We start from the raw sequence: 27,603 nt of genomic DNA on the forward strand, positions 1-27,603 counted from the left end.
ATCCAAAAAGAAAAACCTTGAGACCAAGGAAATTGCGGTGGCACCCACACTACTGCTACCTACAAGCTCTGCATCTGAGGACAAGGTGGATATTCTGGCGTCTGCTGAGGACCTAGATCTCGCCGGACCCTCACACACAATGGATATAGCCTGCTCAGGCAGCAAGTCAGTGGCAGCAGGTGACCCAGAGGCGTAACCTGTCTCATTGAATGTTCCTTGCCTTCCCAGTCTCACGATGACTTCATCCTCCAGTGGAATTGCGGCGGGTTTTTCCACTGCATGGCTGAGCTACGACACATGTAAAGCTTTACTCCAGCTTTCTGCATTGCCTTCCAGGAAACCTGGTTCCTGGCAATGCGGAACCCTGCCCTCTGTGGCTATATGGGATATTACAGGAACTGTAGCGATTATAATAGTGTCAGGTGTTCGCGTTAATGTCCTAAACTGTCTGTTGTGACAATGTGTCCCTTCAAACCCCTCTTGAAGCTGTGGCTGTCAGGATAACGACGATGGAGGAAATAATTGTCTGTAACGTATATCTGCCTCCAGATGATGCAGTACCCCTGAATGTATTAGCTGCACTGATTGATGAACTCTCTAAGCCTTTCCTACATCTGGGAGATTTTAACGCCTATAACCCCTTGTGGGTTGGCACTGTGCTTACTGGCCAAGACAGATGTCGAAACTTTACTGTCTCAGTTCGACCTCTGCCTCTTAAATACTGGGGCCGCCACACATTTCAGTGTGGCTCATGGTAGTCACTCAGCCATTGATATCACTCTGCAGCCCAAGACTTGTCCCATCTATCCACTGGAGAGCACATGACCCGTGTGGCAGTGACCATTTCCCCCTCTTCCTGTCACTGCCACGGCGTCAAGCCCATGGACTGGGGCCTCAGCCACCTACTTTCAGTTCTGTTCTTGGAAGGCTACTACCCTTTTCTATCTAATAAACTTCGCGCAATCAAAGAGATTCCCACTGTGAGGCGTTCTTCTCTCTCCCCCTCCCGGCGGGAATCTACCAGCCTCTGCTGTCTTTGTTGTCCATACTAGTTAACCCAATGAACTCCCCTCCCCTTTGTAGTTGTGAGGCTCCCCTCACGGTAATCGATATTCTGTTGGACTGCTACAGTCTTGGGCCTTCACACTAAATATGCCCTCCCACCTTCCTTACCTTGGGTGTTTGCACATGACCACGTTGTTACGCCCACCCTTGGTTTTCTTTGTGAAAGTGGTTAATTCTCCCATGATTAAGTCCTTGAAACTTCCTCTGCAGTTTGCGTCCCTCAGTTAGCGTAGGCGTTTGTTATGGAGGCCATAACCTTACCTCCACGCTGGTCAGGCTCTAGTCACCTTTTCCTACATTTTTCCTGTTGTATTGTGCAGTTTTGTGTTCTTCCCCTGGTGGTGTCCCCATTATATCGTGATAATGGTATGGTGTGGAAATTTGGATGGGTCAGTGGCAGTGCTGGTACCCCCTGCGTTAAGTGGTTCTGTGGCACCCCTGCTCTCCCCATTTTTACCCCACCCCCTTCCTGTTCTATCCTCTTCCTGCCACCCTGATGTTTCTTTTACCTCTTGTTTGCCTGTTTTTCCTTGTCCTTGACTGTATTTGCTGCTTGTGCTCTTCCTCCCTCGATTTCTGACACCTCAGATCATGGGACCGATGACGTCGCTGTTTGGTACCATCACTCCACCCCCAAAACCATCGCATAGACTGTGAGAACAATATTAGGGCGCATATGAAGGCATGTCGTAATTTTTCCCTCGCGCATTACATGAGTGGAAGAGAAAGTGGATGGTATTGGCAGGACACCGCCGTGCACTGTAACATGGATTGCACAGTATACAGTGTCTCCTAGGACACAGGGGACATGATAGAAACGAGGAAGTGTAGGAAACATAGGCTATAAAATGCTTACTTACAGGCTGTCAGTACTTCAGTAAAAGAGATGTTTCACATTAACAGACGAAAAAGTGCTCATAGCTCTTAATGTAGGCACTTGAGGCCGTATTTACTAGACTTTGCTTAGAATGGTCGTTCCTGTCGTATTCCTGCATGTTGACTAGTTCTCCTGTCAAAGATCTGTGAGAATCCTGCAGTCCTCAGACTAAACAGGAATCCTCACATAAAATCCCACAACCTCGTCGACTGTCTTCAATCGTTAGTGATAAAATGTCGGTGAAGCAGCTAAGAGCATCAGGCAGAAGAAGACACTATTTACTTTTGCACAACTAGAAAAGTAAAGGACATACATAGGATAACAGCTAAAACATTCACAATTAGTTTGACGCTCTTAATCACTGTCTTTGCGCAACTTTTTCCACCACGAAACAAGAGCTTGTGTATTTGTGGTAAACATCATGGTCGTACATCCTCAGTCGCTAACGCAGGTCTCAACTCCAGGCAGGTCTCAACTCCAGACCAAATTTTCCGTAAAATCTCCTTTCCCTCCACGTCAACATTTAAGTCAAATTTATTGCAGCGATCAAGACTTCTAAACAATTTTGTGACGAAGATCGCTAGTTTCCATCAGTGTTATATAAAACAATCGACATTAAAGTGCTGTGACAGACGGAATGTAAATGCTTTCCTTGCGACTTGACTACAGTCGATCATTTTCGGTATCTAGCTTGCACAAATCTTATAGTAGCCCGATTTTTCAATAATGGCCATCGCACGGCTTTACCGATGGATGACAGGTGATAAGATTCATCGGTTACTCCACTGTTGCCACGTATGATGTGATTGAAACGCTGGATGTTGAAGTGAATGCGTAGCCGACCGGTCGCTCCGCATTAAGTTAGCCAATGTATGCCGTTGTTCAGCTTATCTGCTGCGAGGAAGCCATCGTCTAACCGAGCTGACGTCCACCGTAGTATCTCGATACACATCCAGCCTTTCATAAATTCGACTGGGCATTTCACCTTCTGCCATAAGGAACTGTCACAGAACTGACTTACATTTTCGTAAATGTGTGCCATTTTCGAAACTTATATAGTGCTGCCATCTGTTTTAATACACTGGGGTGGGCTGTAGAAGAAAATTTTCGGAGGCATGCCAAATTCATGTTAATTAAATTACCAAAGTAATGAAGGGAAAAACAGCGACCATTGTGAAAGCTGGTGCAGCTACCAACTGACAAACGAATACAATTTTCTAAGTTAATTGTTTTAAGCTGTTGGCGATCGGAACGTTGGAGAAAATGCACAAATCTCTTACAGTCCACACCCACGTGTATCAGTGCAAATGACACTAACCGCTAACAATCGCGTTAAAAAGATGCACTGAGTGTGACCAACGCCCTCTTACCCGGGACTGCAGCTCTCTCAACCACTACCACCCACGTAATGCCCACATCCCGTACACAGGTAGCTGAGCAACCACTTCCTCTCTTCATGGAAAACCATCCGTTTCAATCGCCTGCCATTTCAAGATAGTGTAGTGTCCTTACAGCTGCTCACACTAAGTGCAACACACCGTCCTTGGCTCCAAAAACTTGCGAAACTGGACATGCATCGAGGTAGGAATGTTGTTGGAAGATACTAATAGTTCTAGCTTCCAGCTGGGTGAGTTCGCCAAAATGGCCCACGTTTTGACGAGTGTCATTCTCATTCTGTCGAAGGTTTTGACAGATGACTTAAATGACACTCGTCGAAACACCGCCTCATTTCGACGAACTCTCCAGGCTTACCTGCACAAAAGATTGTACTGGTGGAAGATGAGTTCGGTCTCCATGCAGAAGTAATCACAGGTAACGGTTTATGATTGTCCTGCTAAAAGGAAGACTGACATAAAGCCGTCCTCATGCGTGTTGACGCAGTTAACGTTAACACGGACGGGCCTACCGGCCTCAAGAAACAGCGCCGTTGGCACACGGGACGAGATGGATTGCATCAGCGCTCTGAGGCCGATGTCGGCTTCATTTGGCTCGCAAACCACACAGTTTCTTCACGCAAATAGACTCACGTAAAATAGCTGTCAACTCTTACAGCGATTGTCGAACAGAGCAGAAAACAGCGAAGACGATTTTCTACTCGTAGATGGCTTGAACAGGGAATTGGTGGTAGAGGAACACTACATAATGCTGTACAACGATCTAATACACATAAAAGTGAAATTTATTCGTTAGTTCGATTAAGTTTTCATCCCACTTCGAGTTTTAAGTTGAATATAGTTAAAGTGTGGTGTGTAATGTCAGTTTGCGCATGCATAACATTCGTATTCGCGACTTTGCATTGATTACTAACACTCTGAAATAACATACATCACATAGGTTTCAAGACAGGTTCGTATCATTTCATTAGAGTGGAAGATTTTTTAAAGCTGCTTACCATAATTGAGAGATTTCCTGGTAAGATAAAAACATGAGCCAATCCATAAACAGAGAGAAAAGTACACATACTCGACAAAAAGTTTCATAATAGCAAAGACTTCTGTTTACTTTCAGATGTAGACTGGCAGTCACATTCATTTCTGGCAACTGGGGAAACATCTAAGCCTTTGTAACAAAGATTGCAGCAAATGTTATTTATAACGAATAACATCGACTTTTGAGATAATACTTCTATTAAATGAAAAAGAAAGACCCAGAATCTATAGAAAACGGAAGGTGAGAAAAACTACAAAGACTAGCACGCGAACCTGCTACTTTCCTCTTCGTAACTCAGAATCAAGATGCTATCAACTGCACTAAAACGTCGACGTAGCAAATGGGCCTCCATACAACTACGTGGATGCTCTGAAAATCACATTAAAGTGCCTGGCAAAGGGTTCATCGAACCACCTTCACGATTCCCTATTATTGCAATCTCGTATAGCGCGCGGAAAGAACGAACACCTGTGTGTTTCCGTACGAGCCCTGATTACCCTTATTTTATCATGGTAATCGTTTCTCCCTAAGTAGGTCGGTGTCAAGTAATGTTTCCGCATTCGGAGGAAAAAGTTTGTGATTGGAATTTCGTGAGAAGATTCCTCCGCAACGAAAAAGGACTTTGTTTTATAGATGTCCATCCCAAATACTGTATCATTTCAGTGACGCTCTCTCCCCTATTTCGCGATAATACAAAACGTGCTGCCCTTCTTCGAACTTTGTCGATGTACTCCGTCAATCCGGTCTGGTAAGGATCCCACACCGCTTAGCAATTTTCTAAAAAGAGGACGGACAAGCGTATTGTAGGCACTCCTTAGTAGATCTGTTAAATTTTCTAAGTGTCATGCCAATAAAACGCAGTCTTTGGTTGGTTGGCCTTCCCCACAACATTTTTTGTGTGTGATTCTTCCAATTTAAGTCGTTCGTAATTGTAATTCTTAGGTATATAGTTGAATTTACGGCCTTTATATTTGACTTATTTATCGTGTAACTAAATTGTAACGGATTCCTTTTAGCACTCATGTGGATGACCCCATACTTTTCGTCGTTTAGGGTCAATTGCCAATTTTCGCACCACACAGACAACTTTTCTATATCGTTTTGCAATTCTTGATTTTCTGATAACTTTACTGGTCGATAAGACTGCTGCTCGGATTTTCCCCCAAATCGTTTATAAAGATAAGGAACAGCAAAGGGCCTAAAACACTACCTTGGGTAACGCCAGAAATCACTTCTGTTTTACTCCATGACTTTCCTTGAATTACTAGGAACCGTGACCCCTCTGACAGGAAATCATGAATCCAGTCGCACAACTGAGATATTCCATACGCACGCAATGTCACTACAAGCCGCTTGTTTGCTACAGTGTCAAGAGCCTTCGGCAAATCCAGAAGTACAGAATCAGTTTGAAATACCTTGTCAATAGCACTCAGCACTTCATGCGATTAAAGAGCTATTTGTGTGGCATACTGTCTGAAGACTGTATCTACATGAAGCTAATTGAACAAAAAAGATGGGCTGTTAATAGGTTATTGTTGCGGCGTAGCATTGAAACGATGTTCTTCCGTAGCACACTAGTTAAAACACTAAAAGCGTCAACTACAGGAAGCAGTTGCCTACCAATTCGTAGTTTCCGGTCATTTTATTATATGAAATCGTATGTAAAACATGTTTTCGGGAGATTCTCAATATACTGATACTGTGAAACAACTTACATTCGTACAACGCACTCTGAGAGAGACATCAAATATGTTTAATGCCATACAGTATGGTGGCTGCTGTTTTGCTTGTGACGTACAACGATGTTGCGTCTCATTGGCAACGTTACTCTCCACGAGGCAAAAATCTAACGTGCCAGATTCTTGGTGTCATGCTCCGCGGTGTGTTGTAAAGTGGAATTCCACGCTGTGACTTTATTTATTTTTATTTATTGTTCCGTGGGACCAAATTAAGTAGTCTCCATGGTCATGGAACGAGTCAATACATGAAATTATAAGACTATACTAGAAACAGATAAAATGAAATATAAGTGACATATTCAGGCGACAGTTCGTAAGTTTAAATAAAGAAAATCAACAATGTAACACTGGAATTTGCTTATTTTTTCAGCTCTTCCAGGAGCTCCTCGACAGAATAGGAGTGAGCTATGAGGACTGTCTTCAGTTTAGACTGAAATGTGTTTGGGCTAGTGCTAAGATTTTGAGTTCTTGTGGTAGCTTATTGAAAATGGATGCAGCAGAATACTGCACTCCTTTCTGCACAAGAGTCAAGGAAGTGCATTCCACATGCATATTTGATTTCTGCCTAGTATAAACTGAGTGAAAGCTGCCAACTCTTTGGAGTAAGCTAATATTGCTAACAAACGACATTAAAGAAAATATATACTGTGAGGGCAATGTCAGAATTCCCAGACTATTGAATAGGGGTCGACAAGAGGTTCTCGAACTTACACCACACACAGCTCGAACAGCCCGTTTTTGAGCCAAAAATACCCTTCTTGAATCAGAAGAATTGCCCCAAAAAATAATTCCATATGATACAAGCGTATGAAAATATGCAAAGTAGACTACTTCTTGTGTTGAAGTGTCACTTATTTCAGATACTGTTCTAATGGTAAATAAAGCAGCATTTAGTTTCTGAACAAGATCCTGAACGTGGGCTTTCCACAACAGCTTACTATCTATCCGAATGCATAGGAACTTGAAATGTTCCGTCTCACTTATAATATGCCCATTCTGTCTGATCAAAATATGTTCTTGTTGAATTGCGTTAGAAACTGTAAAAACTGAGTGTTACTGTGATTTAGCATCAAATTATTTTTCACAAGCCTAGAACTTACTTCATGAACTACATTATTTGATACTGTTTCAATATTACTCACAAGATCCTTCACTACCAAGCTGGTGTCATCAGCAAACAGAAATATTTTTGAATCACCTGTAATACTAGAAGGTATATCATTTATATAAACAAGAAACAGCAGTGGCCCCAGCACCGACCCTTGGGGAATGCCCCACTTAACAGTGCCCCATTGGGACTGAACATCACTACCACTCTCAATATTGCGGAGACTTACCTTCTGCTTTCTTTCTTTCTTTCTTTCTTTCTTGGGCGCTAATGACCATAGACGTTTTGCGCCCTAAAACCACAAAAAAAAAAAAAACTTCTGCTTTCTGTTCTTAAAGTAAGAGGCGAACCAATTGTAAGCTACTCCCTTTACTCCATAATGGTCCAACTTCTGCAGTAATATTTTGTGGTCAACACAGTCAAAAGTGTTCGTTAAATCAAACACCTAGCGTTCGCAACCTTTTATTTAATCCGTCCAAAACCTCACAGAGAAAAGAGAATATAGCATTTTCAGTTGTTAAACCATTTCTAAAACCAAACTGTACATTTGACAGCAAATTATGTGAATTTAAATGCTCCAGTAGCCTTGTATATACAACCCTCTCGATAACTTAAGCAAACACCGATGGCATGGAAATATGTCTACAATTGTCAACATCAACTTCAGCATCTCATTGTCCACGTGCGTTTTCACGTATCTTGAGATGACTACTCAAGGCAGATTGGGATCATAGGACAAGAAACGCAGCGCCAACACACGAGCATGTTAACCGGTTTCCGATTGAACGCGACGTACGCACGTGCCTAGCGAGAAGAGCGGTAAATTTCCTGATAGCGCGCGGTCCACCGGCCGCTGCAGCTGTGAGATAGCGCCAGTGTGGTCGCGCGAGCTGCACGCGATGGACGAGGCGGCTGCCCGCCCCAGCATCGCCGCTGGCGACAGCAACCGTGGCACCAGCCTGCGTGAGTAGTTGCAGCTGCACCCGCTAGGCGGCGCGCGCGGCGGCCCTCTGCAGTGCTTCGCCGCGAACTTAAAGTAGGCGTGCGGTGGTCTGTCAGTATGAAGCCGTGATAATTGGACGACAGGGCAAGCGTAGTTTAATTTACAAAATTATCAGCCTGGTGCAAGGCCTGCCTACTACATCTTACTATACAGGAGAAAACAGGTTCTGTGTTTCATAAAATGTAAAAGCACTACAGGATTAACGAGTGAAAACTGTGGAAATCTAGGAAGCTGTCGTCTGCATGGGCACATGTAATGCCCTCCCTTATATAACGTTAAATATGTAACGAAGAATTCCATACCTATGTAAGAGTATTGACAATATTTAAATTACTGCGTAAGAAAAGGTACATTCTATTTTCATATAAATATTACTTACGTTGCAAAGTTGGCCTCACTGTCTGGCCTGGCTTCTTTGTTCCTGCATAAACTTGCAGAATATTTCGTCCAGGGCTGTTGAAATAACAAGTCGCTAGAACATTGTTGCTTTTAACCACATTCAGCATTCATTAATATGTTCTTGACACCCATTTTACAACAGCACTTCTTAAATATCTCGTGCAACATTCTTAAACTATGCAAAGAACATAGTCGATCAGAGTATCGTGTACCACATTCAGTAGCTGCCAAACCCATTCTCCTCTGATGCTAACTGAAGTAACTCTAAAGCAACTCCAATGCTGTCTGAACTGCTTGGCGCCAAAGAACCCAGTACCCCCTAGAACGGAATGTAGCCCAGATTAGTATTAATATGTCTTAATGGAAACTGTTTTTAGGATTTGTTTTCTCGAAATAATTATTTACATGGGGACTTAGACCTATAGTTAAAAACTTAAGTTGAAAATTTTGACAATATGAGAATTAAGATTATTGTTGTTCTGTAAGATCTATTTAAATGTCGATAGCAAAATTAGAGAAACTGTAAATGAAGGCCCATTTTCTTTGCGCAAAACTGAAGCATAACAATACTATATTTACTGCAAGCTTTTTACAGATAATTTGACAATTGAGATTACAAGTTTTCATAGTTTAACACAGATATTACGAAATGGATCGATATAATAAAAATACATTTCAGAAATTTTTTAGCTATCACATGCGTTCGGAGATATCTTCAGATGTCAAATATGAGTAAGAGAAAGAACAAAAGACCGGCCAAAATTTATACGGAATCGAACACTTTAATTCACATCCGAAAGTTCTGAGGGTCGCTGGGCAAGGTTCATAACACGCAGTATGATACTGGCTTTAAATGTTCTTTAGGATTCATACAACGTAAATAGTTTCTCCGTGGCATTGATAGACAGAGGCAGATTGGAGCACGGGGTCAGGAGTTGCTGACTCGACCTGCTCAGCGGCGTCTACGTTACTTGCCGTCGGCCAGAAACTGCATCTTCAGCAGGGGTGGTGTCGTGCAGGATGCCGATCCGGTAGTCTGCAGGCGTTGTGCGCCCAGCCGGAACATAGGCGGCCGCTTTTACCGAGGCGCTCTCGAAGACATCTGACTTCGCGCCCAGATCAGAAGCAAACAGCTTCATATAGGATGATGAACTGCAGAAGAAAGTCCTGGCCTGCCAACAAGGGATGGAAAGACTCCGTTAACTGCTCGCAGGAACACCCAAGAGACCAACACAATTCCGCCTCGCGCGGTCAGTGTGTGGTGTCAGCAGCCAGTAGGTAACCTTCGGTTGACTTTATGCCAGTTGTCAGTGGCGACAGTCCATGGCATTGGAGTGAATCAGGCTGGTGGTAGTTTTGCAGTAACTCAAGACTGTCAACTGAAGACGGCTGATGGCAGCTGAACAGAGTAGAATGTGCTTAACATGTCCCAGAGTTTATGCTACTTGGCTTGTTCTGTGGCCATGTTTTCGAAGCTTGTCAGTGCTTCACACCATCCTGTGGTGTCCCGACTGTGACTCAGTTCGCCTCAGTTCGCCTCTGCGCGCTCTGCCATATCAGTGGGCTGAAAGTTGTTCTTATGTATGTTTTACCCGTTACAACAAGCTTCGGGCCTTGAAACCTCTTCCCACGGCTTGGACGACCTCTTCACGCCCTTCTCGGCGGTATGGGGTCGTTTTGGTATTTGGGCAACAGTGGCCGGTGGTAATGCATTGCTGTTGTAAGACTGTTACCAAGCAATTGTTAGCAAAATCCGCAGATAAGCAGTTCTTGGGAAACTTGCTGTAACTATCTGTAAATTACTTTCTTTGGTCATTAGCCTGACAGCTCAGAACAGAAACAGGAAAAAGCTCAAAGCCACTGGCTCTCAGCAAGATATCACGAGAGACAAGGATAAGTGGCACAAAAGTTCCATTGTTCGGGATCATCTATTTCGAAAACATTAGAGAGTGCCTCTTGACTGTAACAGTGGCCGTTTGATGTACTTGCTAATTTTTAGATGCGAAGAGTGCAAATAACATGCTGCCCCCATACACAATCTTCATTCTCCGATGGACGTCTACTAGCGACTAGTACAAACAACATGCGCCGCATAACATATTTACATTATTCATTTCACTTAAATTCAAGTAACGTTGCAGTGAAAAATCTATGTACCAGTATTCAAAATGGAATTTATTAAACTGGGTGGCTGGCAACTGTCTCAAACTTGGAAAAGAATAAACCTCAACAATCTATCATTTCAAAGAATTTAAAAACTTGAAGTAATTTAACAGACCTGCACTGACGAATACTCAGTGCTTAGGCGTAGGGTACGAATTAGCTTTCAACGTAGGAACAATTCTCAACGCCAAAGAACATTGGACACTTCACGGAAATTTGTCAACGCTCATGGCGGTAGGCAGCTTGTGGCTGGGTGGGGGGGGGGGGAGGAGGGAGGGGGAGAGGGAGAGGGAATGTGTATAGAGGTGCAGGTCCAAAAAGCTTTGGGGCATATTCTATTCCTGACGTATAAGCGACGTCAGCGCAGTGACAATGGCGGCAGATTCAATTAACAACTAATAGAAATGCATTGGACGAATCAGTTACGAGCGGTCAGAGTTATGTAGTGGAAGTGTAGTCGTAGTGTGTACACAAATCGCAATGGGGCAATATCACTAAAATGTTAGATATTCTACAGAACGTTTTTGAAGAAAAGTAAAGCTTGCGAAGTGTCTCGCACACGTTGACTCACGAATAAAAACGAAGCGTGGACGCGTGCCGCGACTAGTTTGAAATGCAAAAATGCGGACATTCCTTTTATGGAAGAAAATCACGGGTGACGAGAACTGGTGTTACCAGTACGAACCTACAATAAAATTAGAGCAGAAATTCCCATGGTCACGTATTTGACGACGTAACAGTCGTTCAGTCCAATGTGACACGCAAATTGCGCAACATCCCAAAGGACTACTTCTGCAACAGTTTCACACGGTCGTATGAACGTCTTGTGCGCTGTATTAAAGTGAGGAAGATTATGTAAAACAGCTGAATCTTAACTGTTGCCTATTGTTATTAATCAAGTTCCGAAACTTTTTGGACTGACAAGCTATCTCCCAGCAACTCATGAAGATTGAGTACTTAAATGCTTTATTTCCTAACGAGCTGAAACGTAAAGCCTCTACTCAATGACACGGGTCCCTTAACTTTTAGAAGATAGTGTAGGGAGATGAACTCTGAGCAAGACCTTTGTTAGAGAGCGCAATGGTTTTACGTGCGAATAACATCTCCGCTTTATGAAATTTGGAAACTTTCTGCTTTTCTGCTGCGGGTGGGACACTCGGCAGTTCCCATTGGGTTTTCCCTACCACTGCAGAAATGTGTGGGCGTATGCTGTACAATTAAGTTATAGGCTCAGTGCAACATTTTTTCACTCCATCTTAGTGCCCATACAAAAAGAACTAAGAGAAGATTATGATCTGAGAAAGGCAATGCCAATAGTAAAAGTTCGTTTAGCTCTCGAAAGAATCACGGAAATGCAAAAAAAGATGGAATATGCACGGTGGGAGAGGCGAAAGCCTACGTAATGTTCCAAGAACCAGCATTGAGGAATCTAGTAATACACTAAAGCTTGACACGTGTTGTTCCAGTAAGCTCGGCGAAAACAAGATTAGACAAGTAACAGCGCGAGCTAAGGCGCTTTACAGTAAACCAGTCCTTCATGCACGACGGCTATTGCATCCTTTGCCACAGGGTTTGGCTGAGCATCTCCGTGACGCGTTTATCAATCTTAAATGGTAACTGTCCCAGACGAGCAGTGCCGAAGTATGTCAAACGAAAGGTTTTTTAAGCTACTGGCTTAGTGAGTGAGCTGCACTTCCTTGAGACGGTTCAAATCAGTAAATTTTGAGAATTTCTCGTGGAGAACAGCGGTCTGGATAAAATAACTTTAAAAATGAAAAGTCTCGACAGAAAAAAAATTTTGTGGTAACCTGTTTCGATGACTTCTGACGATCTTCAGAACCTCATATCATGATGGGTGGTGGCGGTGAATGCAACGGATGTTGAAACTCGGAGCGTAAACTGTGAAAATGACCAAAACCGGTTACCACAAAGCTTTTTCGGTAGAGACCGCTTGCGTTCACCTTTTTTGGTGAAAAGTCTATTTGGCACCTGCCTTCGCCAACTTAATTTCATGCGGTCGTGTCACTTCAAATCGTGCAATAAGCATACTTGTAGATATTTAATTTAGGTGGCTTTCAAACGCCCGTTCTGCAATCGTGTTATAACGTCTTCCAGGAAAATAGTGGGACCTGGAAGTAGTATGATGTTGAATACAAATTGAGATCAAACAAAGAGCTCTATTTGAACGTGGAAAAGCTGATGTAACGAGGAAAAGACTAGTTTTATGGATATAAATACCAAATGGATAGACACTAACCGAGCAGATCTTCGTTACTAAACAGCTATAAATGCAAACCCACGAGGTTCACTGAAGTTGACAAAAATATGGAAAACAATGGAAATCTGATGGAGATAATAGGTAAGAGAATATTTTCTAGGGTGGAAACAGAATGGAGGTAATAGGGTAATAGGTAAGATAAGAGGAGCAACACAAAAGGCAGAATTTCAGGAAAGAAGTCAGCAAAACGAAGGAAGTGGCCTAACGAAGAAATGGACACTCTCGAAGGATGAAGTAAGTCTGGGAGCTACAAAAATTAAACAAAGAAGGAAAGCCGAAGTTGATTTATCGTACCCTCCAAAAGAGTTATGAGTGAATGGTCTTTGTCTTCTGTGAAAGAGGTTCCATTTGCTTATATTGAGGATCAATTGGCAATCCCTGCAACAAGAGTGGATCCTCCGCAATTCTTCTTGCCTTGAGACACAATTTTCTACCGATGGCAGTTACGTTGAACAGCCTCATGAAGCTTAAGACTTCATCTGCCTTGTGATTTATGTATGAACGTAAATAGAAATGATTCTGTAAAACTCCTGCTCAAAGTTAATTTTACGTCTTGTTACTTTTGCTAGGAACTCTTTAATTCAATCACAATTCTGCTGATATTCCGTACGATCGTATTTTGCTAAACTGTCTCGGGTGCGTTCGAGGTGTCGTACTACTTAGAATTGGCTGCGCAGCGCTCGTTGTCAAGTGTTGAAAGCAAAGTGACTATTAAAATACTTGATAGCCGACAGGTATTAGTTGTACAGTTGTTTACTGAAAACGTATGAACTTAAAAGTATTGAACAAGATTTGAATAGATTCAGATATTCCTTACTGATACAATTAGTATTTCCATTCTCATTAGGACGGGAACAAACACGATAAAAATTAATTCAGAGTGTGCCCCAAGAGTCTTGTAGGGCTTCAAGCTTTTCCCAGTAAATACGATTTATTAGATCCTGGAAGTCGCGTAAGGCTGTTCGCCGACCATTTCGTGTATAGGAAGGTTGCAAAGGCCAGACCACTGTCGAGAAACAGGGGAAGATGATTTAACACGTACGGGTGTGGGGCGAGGGTTGGGTGGATGAATTGCTGAAAGACGCTTCAAACATTTATTAAAAAAAAAGATATTTGAAATACGCTTCACTGATCACAACTAACACTACATACTGTTTCTTGATCAAAACTTATTAATTTACCAAACCAACTCTTGAAAATGGTTAAAACCTTTTATCATTAAATCTTAACTCAGCGGCCCCTCAGAAGACTCATTTAAAATAAGTGGGGTAGTACAGTTGAAGGCTTTACTGAACTTTAAGAAAAGGCAAAACTAAAAATATTTACAACAGAATAATAATAAAAAACCATAAATATTAAGTTTCAGGCGCTTAATGGCCACTGAATTTAATAGAGCTGTAAGTTAACTGCTACTTAACTGAATAGCAAAAAACAGATTTAGAACATTCGACTCGAGTTAGTAGAAAAAATTAAGACTATCGGGGATCAGTTCCCGTATCCAAATTAATTCTGCAGCGTAACACAAATTCAGAAATTTTTAAGGACAGAAGCATTCAGATAATGATATACTTTAACAATACTACCACTCCAGAATCATTACGTGGAAGACCATACACTTGGTAACAATAGAGTTGTCATTCAGCAACATATTAACTGACAAAAGCAGAATACTCCAACTAAGATTAATACAACAAACAATAAATTCGTCGGCTGTTCCAGCTCAGACCGTTAATCGGGCTTCACAATGTAAATATAGTGCTCGTTACAGGACGGCACAATATTTGAATGTACTACGTCGCAGTGACGCCGTTTACAATTCAGATGGGCTCTGTCACCTTACATGAGACACAATAAGGCCTCAGACAATCTCTAAATAAATTATCGAAATCGTTGCACATCGAGATACTGTGATGTTAAGATTCAGTTATGGGTGCGGCTAATTATCACCTCCGTGTGGCTGCTGTCCAAATACATTAAATTTAGCTTCAACAGAATTGGCGGCAGTTTAAAACCACTCAAGAGTCAGCCAGTAGTATTTCACACACATTAAAGGAACTACTACAGCTGAAACAGTCACTGCCCACTTATTTCACCAACTGCGACATAATCGCGTACACAAACAATGATCAAATACTGTCAAATGTTTTTTATTCCAGTCTCTGATCACAATATCAATTCTTTCGACGATGACCGGTTTCACTCCGTAATGAACATCCTCAGATCTAAAATATATAAATATATACATCTAATGAGCAGTGTGTCTTTCAACATAAAACAGTAATATGTATCACAATATACTGTCATAAAACCAGGGAAATGTACAGATAAAATACAGTAAAACGGACATTTCTTACACCATGTCCTAAAGAGATAAGGCCATAATGACGTCGTCAAAACATATAATCAGCACAGCATCGTCAAATAGATCTAAAATAAGGTGTAGAATAGGCCACATCGTCCCCACAGTTATTATTGCAACTGGCTATTGAATTACAGTTGCTACCAGCAATGTTTGCCTACATCCTCTCTAGATGTCGCTACTGTGGGCTAACTTAGATGTAGTCATCATTCACGCAAGAAACATAATCTGATAAAAACACATTAAGTAAAATGCATGTAGCAGACATATTGAAATTGATGGCTATCACAGAAACCAATTGTGAGACATTAAGAGATGAATGCAGTCACCCATACAAAATTATTAAAAGGAAATATATGAAGAAAATAGGTCCGCCCCTTTTTTATGGTGACTTTACGGTCAACAATATACGTAATACATTGCCTGTGGCAACCTATAAATTGCTTGTGAAAGATAGTGTCTATGAGACAGCTGAAAAAAGACAGATCAATGATCAGCGCCCTCTGTTGGGTCGGCCGCCAGGATGTTATGTAGGCGCGCGCCGATCGTAAGAACTTGACCACTAGAGGGCTTTACATACGTTGTGACATGTCTCCCACACAAAACGTTTAATCAACCTATAAGAAGTCAATAAATAAAATTATGGGGGAGACAAGTCACAATGTATGTAAAGCCCTCTAGTGGTTAAGTTCTTACGATCGGTGCGCGCCTACATAACATCCTGGCGGCCGACCCAACAGAGGGCGCTGATCATAAATCTTTTTTTTTTTTCAGCTGTCATATAGACATTTTATCTTTCATAGGTAATTTATAGGTTACTACAGAAAAATGTATTACTTATATTGTTGACCGTAAATTAATCATAAAAAAGGATCGGACCTATTCTCTTCATATATTTCCTTTTAATAATTTTGTATGGGTGACTGCATTCATCTTTTAATGTATCACAATTGGTTTCTATAACCATCGATTTCAATAAGTCTGCTACACGCATTTTACTTAATGTGTTTTTATCAGATTGTTTCTTGCGTGAATGATGACTACATCTAAGTAAGCCCACAGTAGCGACATCTAGAGAGGATGTAGGCAAACAGATTTTTGGTAGCTTCTGCACTTCAGTAGCCAGTTGTAATAATAACTGTGGGGACGATGTGGCCTATTCTACACCTTATTTTAGATCTATTTGACGATGCTGTGCTGATTATATTTATATGTTTTGACGATGCCATTAAGGCCTTATCGCTTTAGGACATGGTGTAAAAAAGGTACGTTATATCAAACTTTATCTGTACATTTTCCTGGTAGTATGACAGTATATTGTGATACATATTACTGTTTTACGTTGACACACTGCTCACTAGATGTATATATTTATATATTTTAGATCAGGGTGGTCATTACGGACTGAAACCGGTCATCGTCGAAAGAATTGCTATTGTGATCAGAGACTGGAATAAAAAATATTGGACTGCCCACTTACTTACATCGTAAGGTTAAACAAGAGTTAGACCCTTGCACAAAATGGTCCCAGAATACAAGCGGCAACAGCTATTACAGAACGACTACTTACACACTCAACGTAGGCGTCACTTGTGAGCACCGTTACTAAGTTACTTGATATAACGGTCTGGTATCGACAGTTAAAAATGACGCTTACGACGGGAACACAACAGGCGAATAAGATCTGGTGCAGTTTAACAGTGTCAGCACTTCAGCACTGAAGAAGGTACTGTAAAACTGTTGTAAATCCATATGTAGGCAACAGAAATACCGCTCCTCTTCCACGTTTCAGCTGCAGAATTCATGCAATAACCCCTGGTAGTCGTTCCACTTTCGTCCATAGTAGCAGGGCCAAGCCAGCGCCCATCTGACAGGTTGCTGCTTCCAAGTAGCTCGCGCCGAACACGCCGCCTTCCATACTAGGCCGGGGCCAGACACATCACACGGCAAGCAGACCCTGCTGTCTCTGGTTCCCTCAAGCCCCGACCATCTCACAGATTGCGCACGGCCTCTAGGTGGCGCCACCGTTGCAAGCGCAGTCTAGGCAACAGAGATATACCGGATTCCAACACAATATGTAGATGATCGACGGTGGAGACAGGGGCTGACAGTTAAACCTGAATCCAAACTTATCTAACGTAGTGCTTATAGAAAGATCCATTACTGTTCCATTACTGTTCCATTACGCCAAAGGCGATAAATCGCTAGAAACGGTAACAGTTAACAAGTAGTAACGGTTCGCCGCGGTCTAAAGTGGAATAATCCACGCAGTCAGCTGTAGGAAAAGCAGATGTCATGCTGAGATTCACTGTCAAAATCTGAAGGAAACGTAGCTAATCCACGAAATAGGCGGTTTACCTACATAATTGTTCGGCCGATTGTGTTGATAATTAGTCCTTACCAGGTGAAGTAGGACTAAATTCCAACGAGGAACGGCACGAAAGCGTTACGGAGATGGTACAGTCCAATGGCTTACGCTACAAAGCCGTTGTTAATCAAGGAAAGATTTACTGCTAAGATTTCGAGTGGATAAGTTTCAAGAAAAGTCGGGCAGTATGTTAACATTGTCTCGCAAAATGGCACGATGAGAAAACAGGAACAACTAGCTCCTACGAAACGTCGAAACGCACCAACTGTCGCTCTTCCTACACACTACTCAGGAATCGAACACAATGAGGGTGGGGCAAGCAGCAAATTTTCATACAAGGTGTTACCACATAACTGCTTATGTAATTGATTAACATTCAGTCGTAACAGAACAAAGAAGGCAAATGTAAAAAGTTATAAATTTTGTAGATGACAAGGGTTATAAAAATTCTTCTCATTCAGAAACCACGTTTGAATGTTGGTCCTGTATGACAAGGCGGTGCTATGCTTCCCCTATGCATCTACCGGCACCTATCTGAGTTAAACAGCGGCAGTATCGCGGCCTGCCAGTAATGCGTTTTATCGTTCCATGCTTCTGCTTCTCGCGTTCAAGACTCTCACAACTGTAACATTTCCATTGCTACTGGAAATGAACGATATTCCACGTTATGAATGGGCTGGACTGCTGAGCTATTTTTCCCCTCTAGCGACGTGCTACGACATTCTGGTAATGGCATTTACATGTGTCCCAGGATAGGTATCACCAGTCCACAAATTTCTCGATGTGCTGCTGTTGATGAAGTACCTGAAGACACGAAATATCTCAGATCATCAGTTTTATTCACTTCCACAGGACGGAATCGGTGTTCCCCATCAGTCTGCCTCTAGAACTAATCCTACGTGAGTGAGGTGTTCTGAATGTTTCGAGTAGCGTGCTACTCGGGCGGAACGTGAGTACCAGTCCGGAACTCACCTAATAGCATATGGGGAATTTCCTGAAACACACATCCATGCAGCTCAGCACGTAAGACCACGTAGTTACTAAGCATGCCTGGTTCGAACTGAGTCAGGGTCGTCTCCCCGAGTCACAGAAGAGGTATGTTAACCCTCTTGGATATCCAGGCCAATTTTTCGATGTGACAATTAAAACTTTGACCTTTGAACTTTGATAGTCGGTATTAAATGATGTAAAAATGTTTTCGCAAGTTTTTATATACACTGACGGAAAAACAGCAACACCAAGGAGTAGGTAGACGTTAACTAACGTCAGTAGGTCTGTTTCTTCATCTGCATGATGTCGACTCAAATTTGGTTCCAGTAGCATAAGAATGGGGCTAGTGGTGCCACTTTGAGGATGCAAATCAGGTTTACAACAAATATACACTGTAACGGACGTGAGCATTAGTTACCTTTGAGATTGGACATAGTGATTTGGTTAGTCAAGAAGCCAGATCTTCCTTCAGCGACATTACAGAAAGACTTGGCAGGAATGTAGCCACTATATAAGATTGATGGCAGCTGAAGAAATTAACAACTCCAGCAATAAAATCAAATCAATATGGAATTTTGTTAGAAGGGAGATGGGAAAAGTAACGACTGGGGTAGGTAGTATTAAAGAGAATGAGACCATCTTAACCAACAGTACACATGTAGCCAATGTATTTAACACACTTCTTAAATATAGGAGAAAAAATTGGTGAGAACAGTTCAAAAGAAGCAGCCAGGCAATACATGGAAGAGTCAGTTTAGAAAAATTTAATCGGATTAAGTTTCATCTAACAACCTCTTGTGAAATAAGGAGAATTATAAAATCTTTGAAAAATAAATGTTCTGTTGGAGTAGATGACATCTCTAACAAGTTACTAAAACAATGTGGAGCAATTACAGCTGATGTTTGGAGCCACATATGTAATGCATCACTGACTCAGGGTATTTTTCTACACAGGTGAAAATATGCTATTGTCAGGCCTCTCTACAAAAAGAGGGAAACCACAGATATCAATAATTACTGGCTAGTATTCTTGCTTACAGCATTTTCAAAAATCTTTGAGAAAGTAATAGTTAGCCATCTCAACAGTAATGGGATACTTTGTAAATCACAGTTCGGATATCAGAAACGCTGTTCCACTGAGGCAGCAATATACAATTTCTTTGTCCACATACTAGTCTTTAAATAGTAAAATGTCACCAGTAGGAATATTCTGTGACGTAGCCAAAGCATTTGATTGTGTCAACTGTAACATTGCTAGAGAAATTACATTTCTATGGTATAAATGAAACAGCATATGAGTGATTTAAGTCATATCTATAGAACAGGAAGCAAAAAGTCTCTTTATATGCTTAAAGTGATTCAAAGGAGTTTGCCACTTCATCTAACTGGGGTGAAATTACATTAGGTGTTCCACAAGGTTCGATGATCCATCCCCTCCTGTTCTTGATATATGTGAATAACCTCCCTTCTTAAGTGAAACAAGATGCCGAACTGACACTGTTTGCTAATGATACAAGCATAATTATTAAACTAGTAAAAGAAAGTCCGATAGAAAATGATACAAATAAGATCTTTGGAAGAGTTACTAATTGGTTTTCTGCGAATGGGCTTGCTCTGAACTTTGAAAAAACACAGTACATCCAATTTTCTGCTGCATAAAGTATAATTCCTTCAATAAACATAACACATCAAAAGAAGTCAGTAGCCAGGGTATAGCATACTAAGTTTTTGGGTGTACATATAGATGAGAATCTTTATTGGAAAATTCATATTTTGGATCTCCTAAAGCGAGTAGGTTCAGCAACTTTTGCAATCAGAATAATTGCCAATTTGCAGGATGTAGAAATTAGTAAGCTAACATACTTTGCATGCTTCCAATATCTGATGTCATACGGAATAATATTCTGGGGCAACTCAACACTTAGGCAAAAGGTATTCACTGCTCAAACGAAAGTAGTTAGAATAATGTGTGGGGGTTCATAGCCGCACATCTTGTAGGCATCTGTTTAAAAGGTTAGGAATTCTTAAAACTGCTTCACAGTACATTTACTCAGTAATGAAATTTTTTCTCAACAACATGGGCCAGTTTAAAATCACAGCGACATTCATATTACAATACCAGAAAAAAGAAAGACCTACACTATCTTTGGCACAGAAAGCTGCCATAAAACTTTTTGATAAATTACCAGATGAAATGAAATAGACAGCAGTAATAGTTTCAAAGACAAATTGAAATATACCTCCTTGACAACTCCTTCTATACGATAGATGAATTCTTGAATATGAGTAAATAAATCTGGAGATATAATATACGCATTTTGTGCCATTTAAGGGAATTAGATAGATAACAAAAATATTTACGTATAACACTATAATGTAAACGGAAAAAACCTTGTTTCCTGTGCGCATTCTTGTGCATTTGACACATTCCACATCATAACGGTTTTTTCCGTGTTATTGATCAATGGAACACACAACTGTGGTCACAGTGTACGATTGCAAGAAGCTGGAGGCCTGCAGCTAATCTGTCTGTGCGCTAGACACATTGGACCTACACTAGGAGTTACTGTCTGGGATGCAATTTCGTATGTGAGCAGGAGCATACTTATGGTTATCCCACGCACCCTGACTGCAAAATTGTACGTCAGTCTGGTGATAAGACCTGCTCTGCTGCCATTTACGAACAGTATTCCACGGAGTGTTTTCCAACAGGATAACGCTCACCCACATACTTCTGTGGTAACCCAACGCGCTCTACAGTGCGCCGCCATGTTGCCCTGGCGTGCTAGATCACCAGATCAGTCTCCAATTGAGCACGTACGAGACATCGTCGGCCGACAACTGTAGCGTATCTGGCGTTAACCATCCCTGTATTGACCAAGTGCAACATGGATGGAACTCGACCCAAAAACTGACATCCGGCAGCTGTACAACACAATTCATGCACGTTTGCATGCTTGCATTCAATATGCTGGCGATTACACCGGTTTTATTGATGTACCAGCGTTTCACTTTGCAATGGCTTATCTCGCGCTGACGTTAACCTGTGACCTTGCAATGGTAATCACTTAAATATGTTACCTAGACAAACGTATTCCTAAAATTTCATTAGGCTACGTTATTTTTTTTAGCGTTCACATTTTTCTGGCAGTGTATTAAAATACGTAAAGGGGACCGCCGACTAGAAAGCGCTCTCATACAACTGGGGTGACTAGATGGGCTACCAAAATAACCTCGTAAATCCCTAACAATGTTGTTAAAGCTCAAACGTTTAATGTACATTGCTCCGCTGAAAACGCAAGAGTGATTATCATATTATGATTTCAATCACCTGTTCTTTCCTTGTTAGTCGTATTGGGACAAGCACTTCACTACGCACGATAAACCTTTTAAACGTACGTAACCTGCCGATATAATTTTGTACCACCACTGACAACCTCTGTAGCATCCCACTGGTTGCCAGACAATAGTGTGCCACATCAAAATACAGCTTAGTCTTTACTTTATGGAAGTCGTTGTATGAAAAGAATATTTGCCTATTTATTGTACTATCCATATTCCTTCCACATCTTGTACGACTACAGTTGCTGGCAGAGTAATGTTGTCAGCTATTTTGTAATCAACACACGATTTGTGGTACCTGTGTGCGCTCATACCGCCACCAAACTCCGATAAAAACAAGCTACAATGTGAAAGGTTACTAACGTAAACTTTCCAGCTCTGAGGGCAATAGAGCACGGGGAACTGAGCCGATGTTAAACGGAAATGCCATTTTCTCTGTAGTTGACTGGATAGAAAATAGTGTTATCTTCACGTTTATGCCTGTTTTCAGACATCCAAAGAAAAATCTGGACACAACAGAACATGTGGTGAAATGTAAAGCAACAGGCTGCAGATCAGCATTTTAATAGACAGATATGTGAATGATGCACAAAGTTCGTAACTTTGAGACTCCTGTAAAGGATCTAAAGACCAGTGACGTAAGCGAGTGTGTAGCACTGAACAAACAAGCATAAATAGCACAGAGATCCAGCAAAGCTCTGCTTAACTGCTGTAGTGCAGGAAGCGCGAAAAGGAAATCTCTCGTCTACCGTGTCATCAACACGTGTTCCAAGAAGACAAATATTCACTGTCTTTTCAAATTACGGAGACAATTGTTCATGTGCACCATTATACCACTAATCACTAGGAAATTGTGATGGTTAAACGCACAGCATACCTCAAGGCTATACGCATGAGGCGGCTAGACGGGTAGCAGGGGCTGTGTGACGTGGACTGGGCGGTTTTTTAGGTTAGAGGCTCTCTGGAAAATACAAGGGCTTCAGCCACAAAGAGTGCAGGCCGAACACAGGAAGAATGTAGATACAGGAACCGTCGGTATAACAGTTGTAAATTATCGTAGCTGTGTTGGGAAAGTACCAGAGCTCCAAATGCTAATACAAAGCACCGATGCTCAAATCGTTGTAGGCACTGAAAGCTGGCTAAAGCCGGAGATAACCTCAGCCGAAATTTTTGCGAAGAACCTAACGGTGTTCCGAAAGGATAAGCTGAACACTGTTGGCGGTGGCCCCTTTTTTGCTGTTAGAAGTAGTCTATCTTGTCGCGAAATTGAAGTAGATAGTTCCTGTTAGTATGCGCAGAGGTCATTGTTGGCAACCGGAATGAAATAATTGGATCCTTTTACCGATCTCCCAATTGAGATGATAAAATTGCTGAAAGATTCAAAGACACACACTGTCGCCATGTTTCCGGTTTTTAGCCCACATGTTACTCTCTTTTACAATATAATTTGAGTGTCGCAATGCATCATATATTTTATTAATACTTTTATTTCCAATGTGAGTTAATTTTAAGGGGAAGGATTATCCTGCTGAATGTACAAACTACCGCCCATTCCGGCTCCTCTCCAACACCACTAAGAAATTCGAACGTATCTTTGACGACAGGTTGTGGAAAATTGACTCTCCTTAAATAAATCAGTATGGATTCGTGAAATAATGTGGCACGAGAGACGCAACTTCAGCTGCACGATAGATGGAGAAATTCTGCGACAAAAGAAACTAACTACTCTAGCTCTTTCGTCTTTTGACCTCAGGATAGCATATGATAGAGAACTACATAATATGTTCTAGTACGCTCTGAGATGATTAACTTTCTGAAACTTACACAAACTGGATAAAATTCTGTACAAAAAGATAGCAGCCGGGTGAGATGCTGTGAAGGATTTACTGACAGCTGTCCTGTGAGAGTTGGCGTTCATCAAGGTTTTTGTTACCGCAATGTATACCGCAACGCGGGAGTTAAAAGTGTGTAGCAGGGACTATACTGTACTCAGATGTGCTGTTTGTGGTGGGTATCAGGAAAGATCTTGAAACTAAAGTCAGATGGTATGATCGTCTGCAAAGACTTGGAATCGTTTCTAGGTACAGAGTCTTGTGGATGTTAAAACGGTGGCCATCTCCTGGAACTATACAGATTAATGGAGCTCCTCTTAACCAAGGTGAATACATTCCGGTACCTAGGTTCTAGACTACAGTGCAACGGTTGTGTGAATGAGAATTTGCGAGCAAGGACCCAAGTGACCTGGATGGGATTCAGAGACATCACTGGTGTCCTTTGTGATACAAAGATGTCTAACCACCTAAAATCATATACAGCGCGAAGGTGAGGCCAGTTGCTTTATAGAGTACCGAGTGTGGGTCCATATCTAGAAGTGCAGAGCACTTAGTACTTGCCGTGGAATAGCGAATACCGAGAGATGATTTGACATTCCTCTGCCCGGCCATATCCACTATGTCAACAATAAAACGGTCCAACATCTAACTAGAGTGAATACGGTCAGTGAGAAGATGTGAAGTATGTCCCCCCTCCCCTTCCCCTTACCACTACAGTTCACTCATCAGCTCAGCCTGTCATCTCATTGTCGAAGGTCAGAGAAAGCGTGAAAGACCAGAATTTCTGTGGCTGGACATTGCAAACGCAAATTAAGGTAAAGAAACCTAAAAAGAAGTGGTGGTGGTTCTCCAAATAGTGTTTGTCTGCTTTCGGCATACTATTCACACCAACATGGATTCACGAATTGCTGTCTCCCACCCTAATCTTTACACTAAGCTTTACATGGTCTATTTGAATTAAATGCAAAGCCAACTCCGCCTCTCTGTTGGAAGTGCGAGGCAACCTACAGTGATTTACGGAGGAGTTACGTGGGGGTCTGTATTGGAGTACCTCCCATGGCACTAGCTTTAGCATTGATACCTTAGTGCTGACCAAACGAAACTCGTGAGGAATCGCACACTTCTTCTCTCGCAGTCTCTTTCATTAATCCATCTTACACCAACTTGAGCGGCTTAAGATGAATGAAAAATCGTTTTAAAATACGGACATCTCTCTATCATCATCGAGGTCGTATATCTGCAACACTCTGCATTTGCGTACAGTCGATGTGTGGAGGCCAACGAACTAAATCCTGAAAGAGAGAAAATCGCTGAGCAAACAATGCATTGAAACAGAAGTTGTAACCTGCAGATTCACGAGTCTTTAGGATATTATCTGACAGAAAACTATACATTATGTTGAAACTATCTAAAAGATGCAGTGCTTATACATTTCTCAAACTATAAATTGCTGTGTTGTACCACTTTCTTCCCGTATACGTCATCGAAGTGCAAACGTCGTACAGCTCATGCTAAAGGTTAGGAGATAGCGATCAATTTTGATCTTAGATACGCTGCACATGTGTGGGTGCTTTTCCATTCTGATGTTTGTCATGTCCTTGAAATTCCAGATTTTCACTTCGATGATGACTAAGAAGGAACACACAGTTGCTCTGTTAAGAAACCTTATTTCAAGGATAGTGCTCCAGACTAACAATGGTAAAGAATTAGTTTTTTAAAATCCCAAATGAGGACGAATTAAACTTTCAAATTCTTAATCTGCCACCCTTAAATATATATTTGTATGACCGTTCTTCCTTCTATCGCTGCGAATGGATATCCTACATAATTAACAGTTGAGATTGAATCAAATAATGGATCAACGATGATGCAGCTTCTTTTAAAAAAAGTTAGTCTGTGTACCCGATTTACTTTCATAAACATAGAAAATGGCTGTTCATGGAACTACTCTCTTCATGCAGTTCACTCGCTTTTCCAAATGTGATCTTCTCACATGCCTAGTAATGACAATCTTTCAATGTCGTCTCTAGGCTTCGGGATCCATTACCTATATGCTCCAACACTTGACGTTTACTATCTGTCCCATCCTTGTCACCTTGTCAAGTCAGACCAATGAATATGTTATTAAGCTAATAAAACAATTCCATATCCGCATGGTACACGAATGAATGTACCACTACAGAAACCTCCTACAGATTCCTTATCTATAGGCAGTCTTAAACCAAATTAGTTTCCAAGGTTCCATACCCGAATCAGTACAAAACCCTTATTCGATCACTTTGTCTGACCGTCCGAAACCCTTTTTCTCAGGAACAGGTCGACTTATCAAGTTGAAATTTCACATATCGATGTCTGCGGTCCCCTGGTGATGTAAAAAAAGTGAAGTCAATGAAGTAAAGATACTGCCATATACGTGTATCTCACATTTTGACACTCACTCTCTCATTAAAACCTTTAGGGTACTTCCCCTTGAAGTAGAATCCTGAAATTTGCCAGAACGAAATGTTGCATAGTAAAAGCAGGGGAAAAGAAATCAGAAAATTGTTCACTGATAATTTCCACACGAAACAATTTCGTTATTTGTTAAGACTTCGAACTTGAAATTAAAACATCCTTGAAAGTTCGGAATCCTTGGGGCGGATATCTTGCCAGTATCAATGATAGCAAGAAAAAAATTGTATAAATCCTTGATTCCCGGAATGGATTAACTGCCTCTATACATAATTTTGTACGAACCTTCATTGCGCGAGTCCTGCTCGCACCTGATCGTCTTTTTAATAAGGAGATTCGGTGTGCCACGTGTAATAAAGTCGTTAAATTTTTTCTTTCCATAATTATTTGCTCCATCTTCGATGTGGTCTAGTAAAGTGTTCCGAGGATAACTGCTTTCCCAGACTTCGGCGACCATGAAGCAGTGTATCAGTAGGAAGCCCTATCTTAGATAAATACTTTCCGGTATTGCGTTAGGCAATGTTTACTTCTTGGTATTCGGAAGGCCTGTCATAAATCTCGGCTTATCACCAGCATCCTTCTCCTACCTGTGAAATCAAATCTGATAACTCAGAGGACAAATATCGTATCACCGGTTAAACACAAAATGAGACGATGTATTGATCGGCGAAACCAGGTGCCACACTAAACTTCAGTTACAGATAAGATATGGATGTTACGATTAAATGTCTTCGACCAGTGCATTCTAAAAACAATTTGCTAGAGAACGAAATATCTAAATTTTTTTCCAGCTATGTAGGCTGCTGCTAATTGTGGAAATTAGTTTCTTTGACAGAGTTAAATATTTGCTTCAGTGACTGTAGGTGACAAGTTGAAACTATTTTGGCTGCCGATTACTCCTCGACAGAAGCAGCCATTGACAAACTGAAGCTGAGTCTCACTGGGAGGTGTGGTGGGTTGACGCAGATGCGTCGTACTTTAGTCAGACGGCAGGGACTCTTTCAGATCTCATTCTGACTCTCTTGTATTTTCACACAACCAATCAGTGTGTTGCACCAGCCAGGTAAGGAAATGAAGTACTAAAATTTCTTAAGTAATGATCGTCGGCTACGACTCCTTATCAAGTAGGATTATCAGGAGAAACAGAAAATCCAGACCCCAGCGACTCGTCTCGTTAAGGATTCTTTCAGCAACGGGAC

General features: G+C 41.5%; 1 protein-coding gene across 1 annotated transcript in view; it reads left to right on the plus strand.

Annotated features, from left to right (window-relative positions):
* The first annotated feature begins 8,118 nt into the window (after positions 1 to 8,118).
* The window catches only part of LOC126455914 (putative inorganic phosphate cotransporter), a 129,349-nt gene continuing 109,864 nt past the window's right edge, over positions 8,119 to 27,603 (plus strand). Inside the window, exon 1 of the mRNA XM_050091675.1 lies at positions 8,119 to 8,182. Within this exon, the coding sequence (XP_049947632.1) occupies positions 8,119 to 8,182 (64 nt within the window). The remainder of the gene's footprint in view (positions 8,183 to 27,603) is intronic.

This window comes from Schistocerca serialis, chromosome 1, assembly GCF_023864345.2.
Source record: "Schistocerca serialis cubense isolate TAMUIC-IGC-003099 chromosome 1, iqSchSeri2.2, whole genome shotgun sequence".
Classification (NCBI taxonomy): Eukaryota; Metazoa; Arthropoda; class Insecta; order Orthoptera; family Acrididae; genus Schistocerca; species Schistocerca serialis.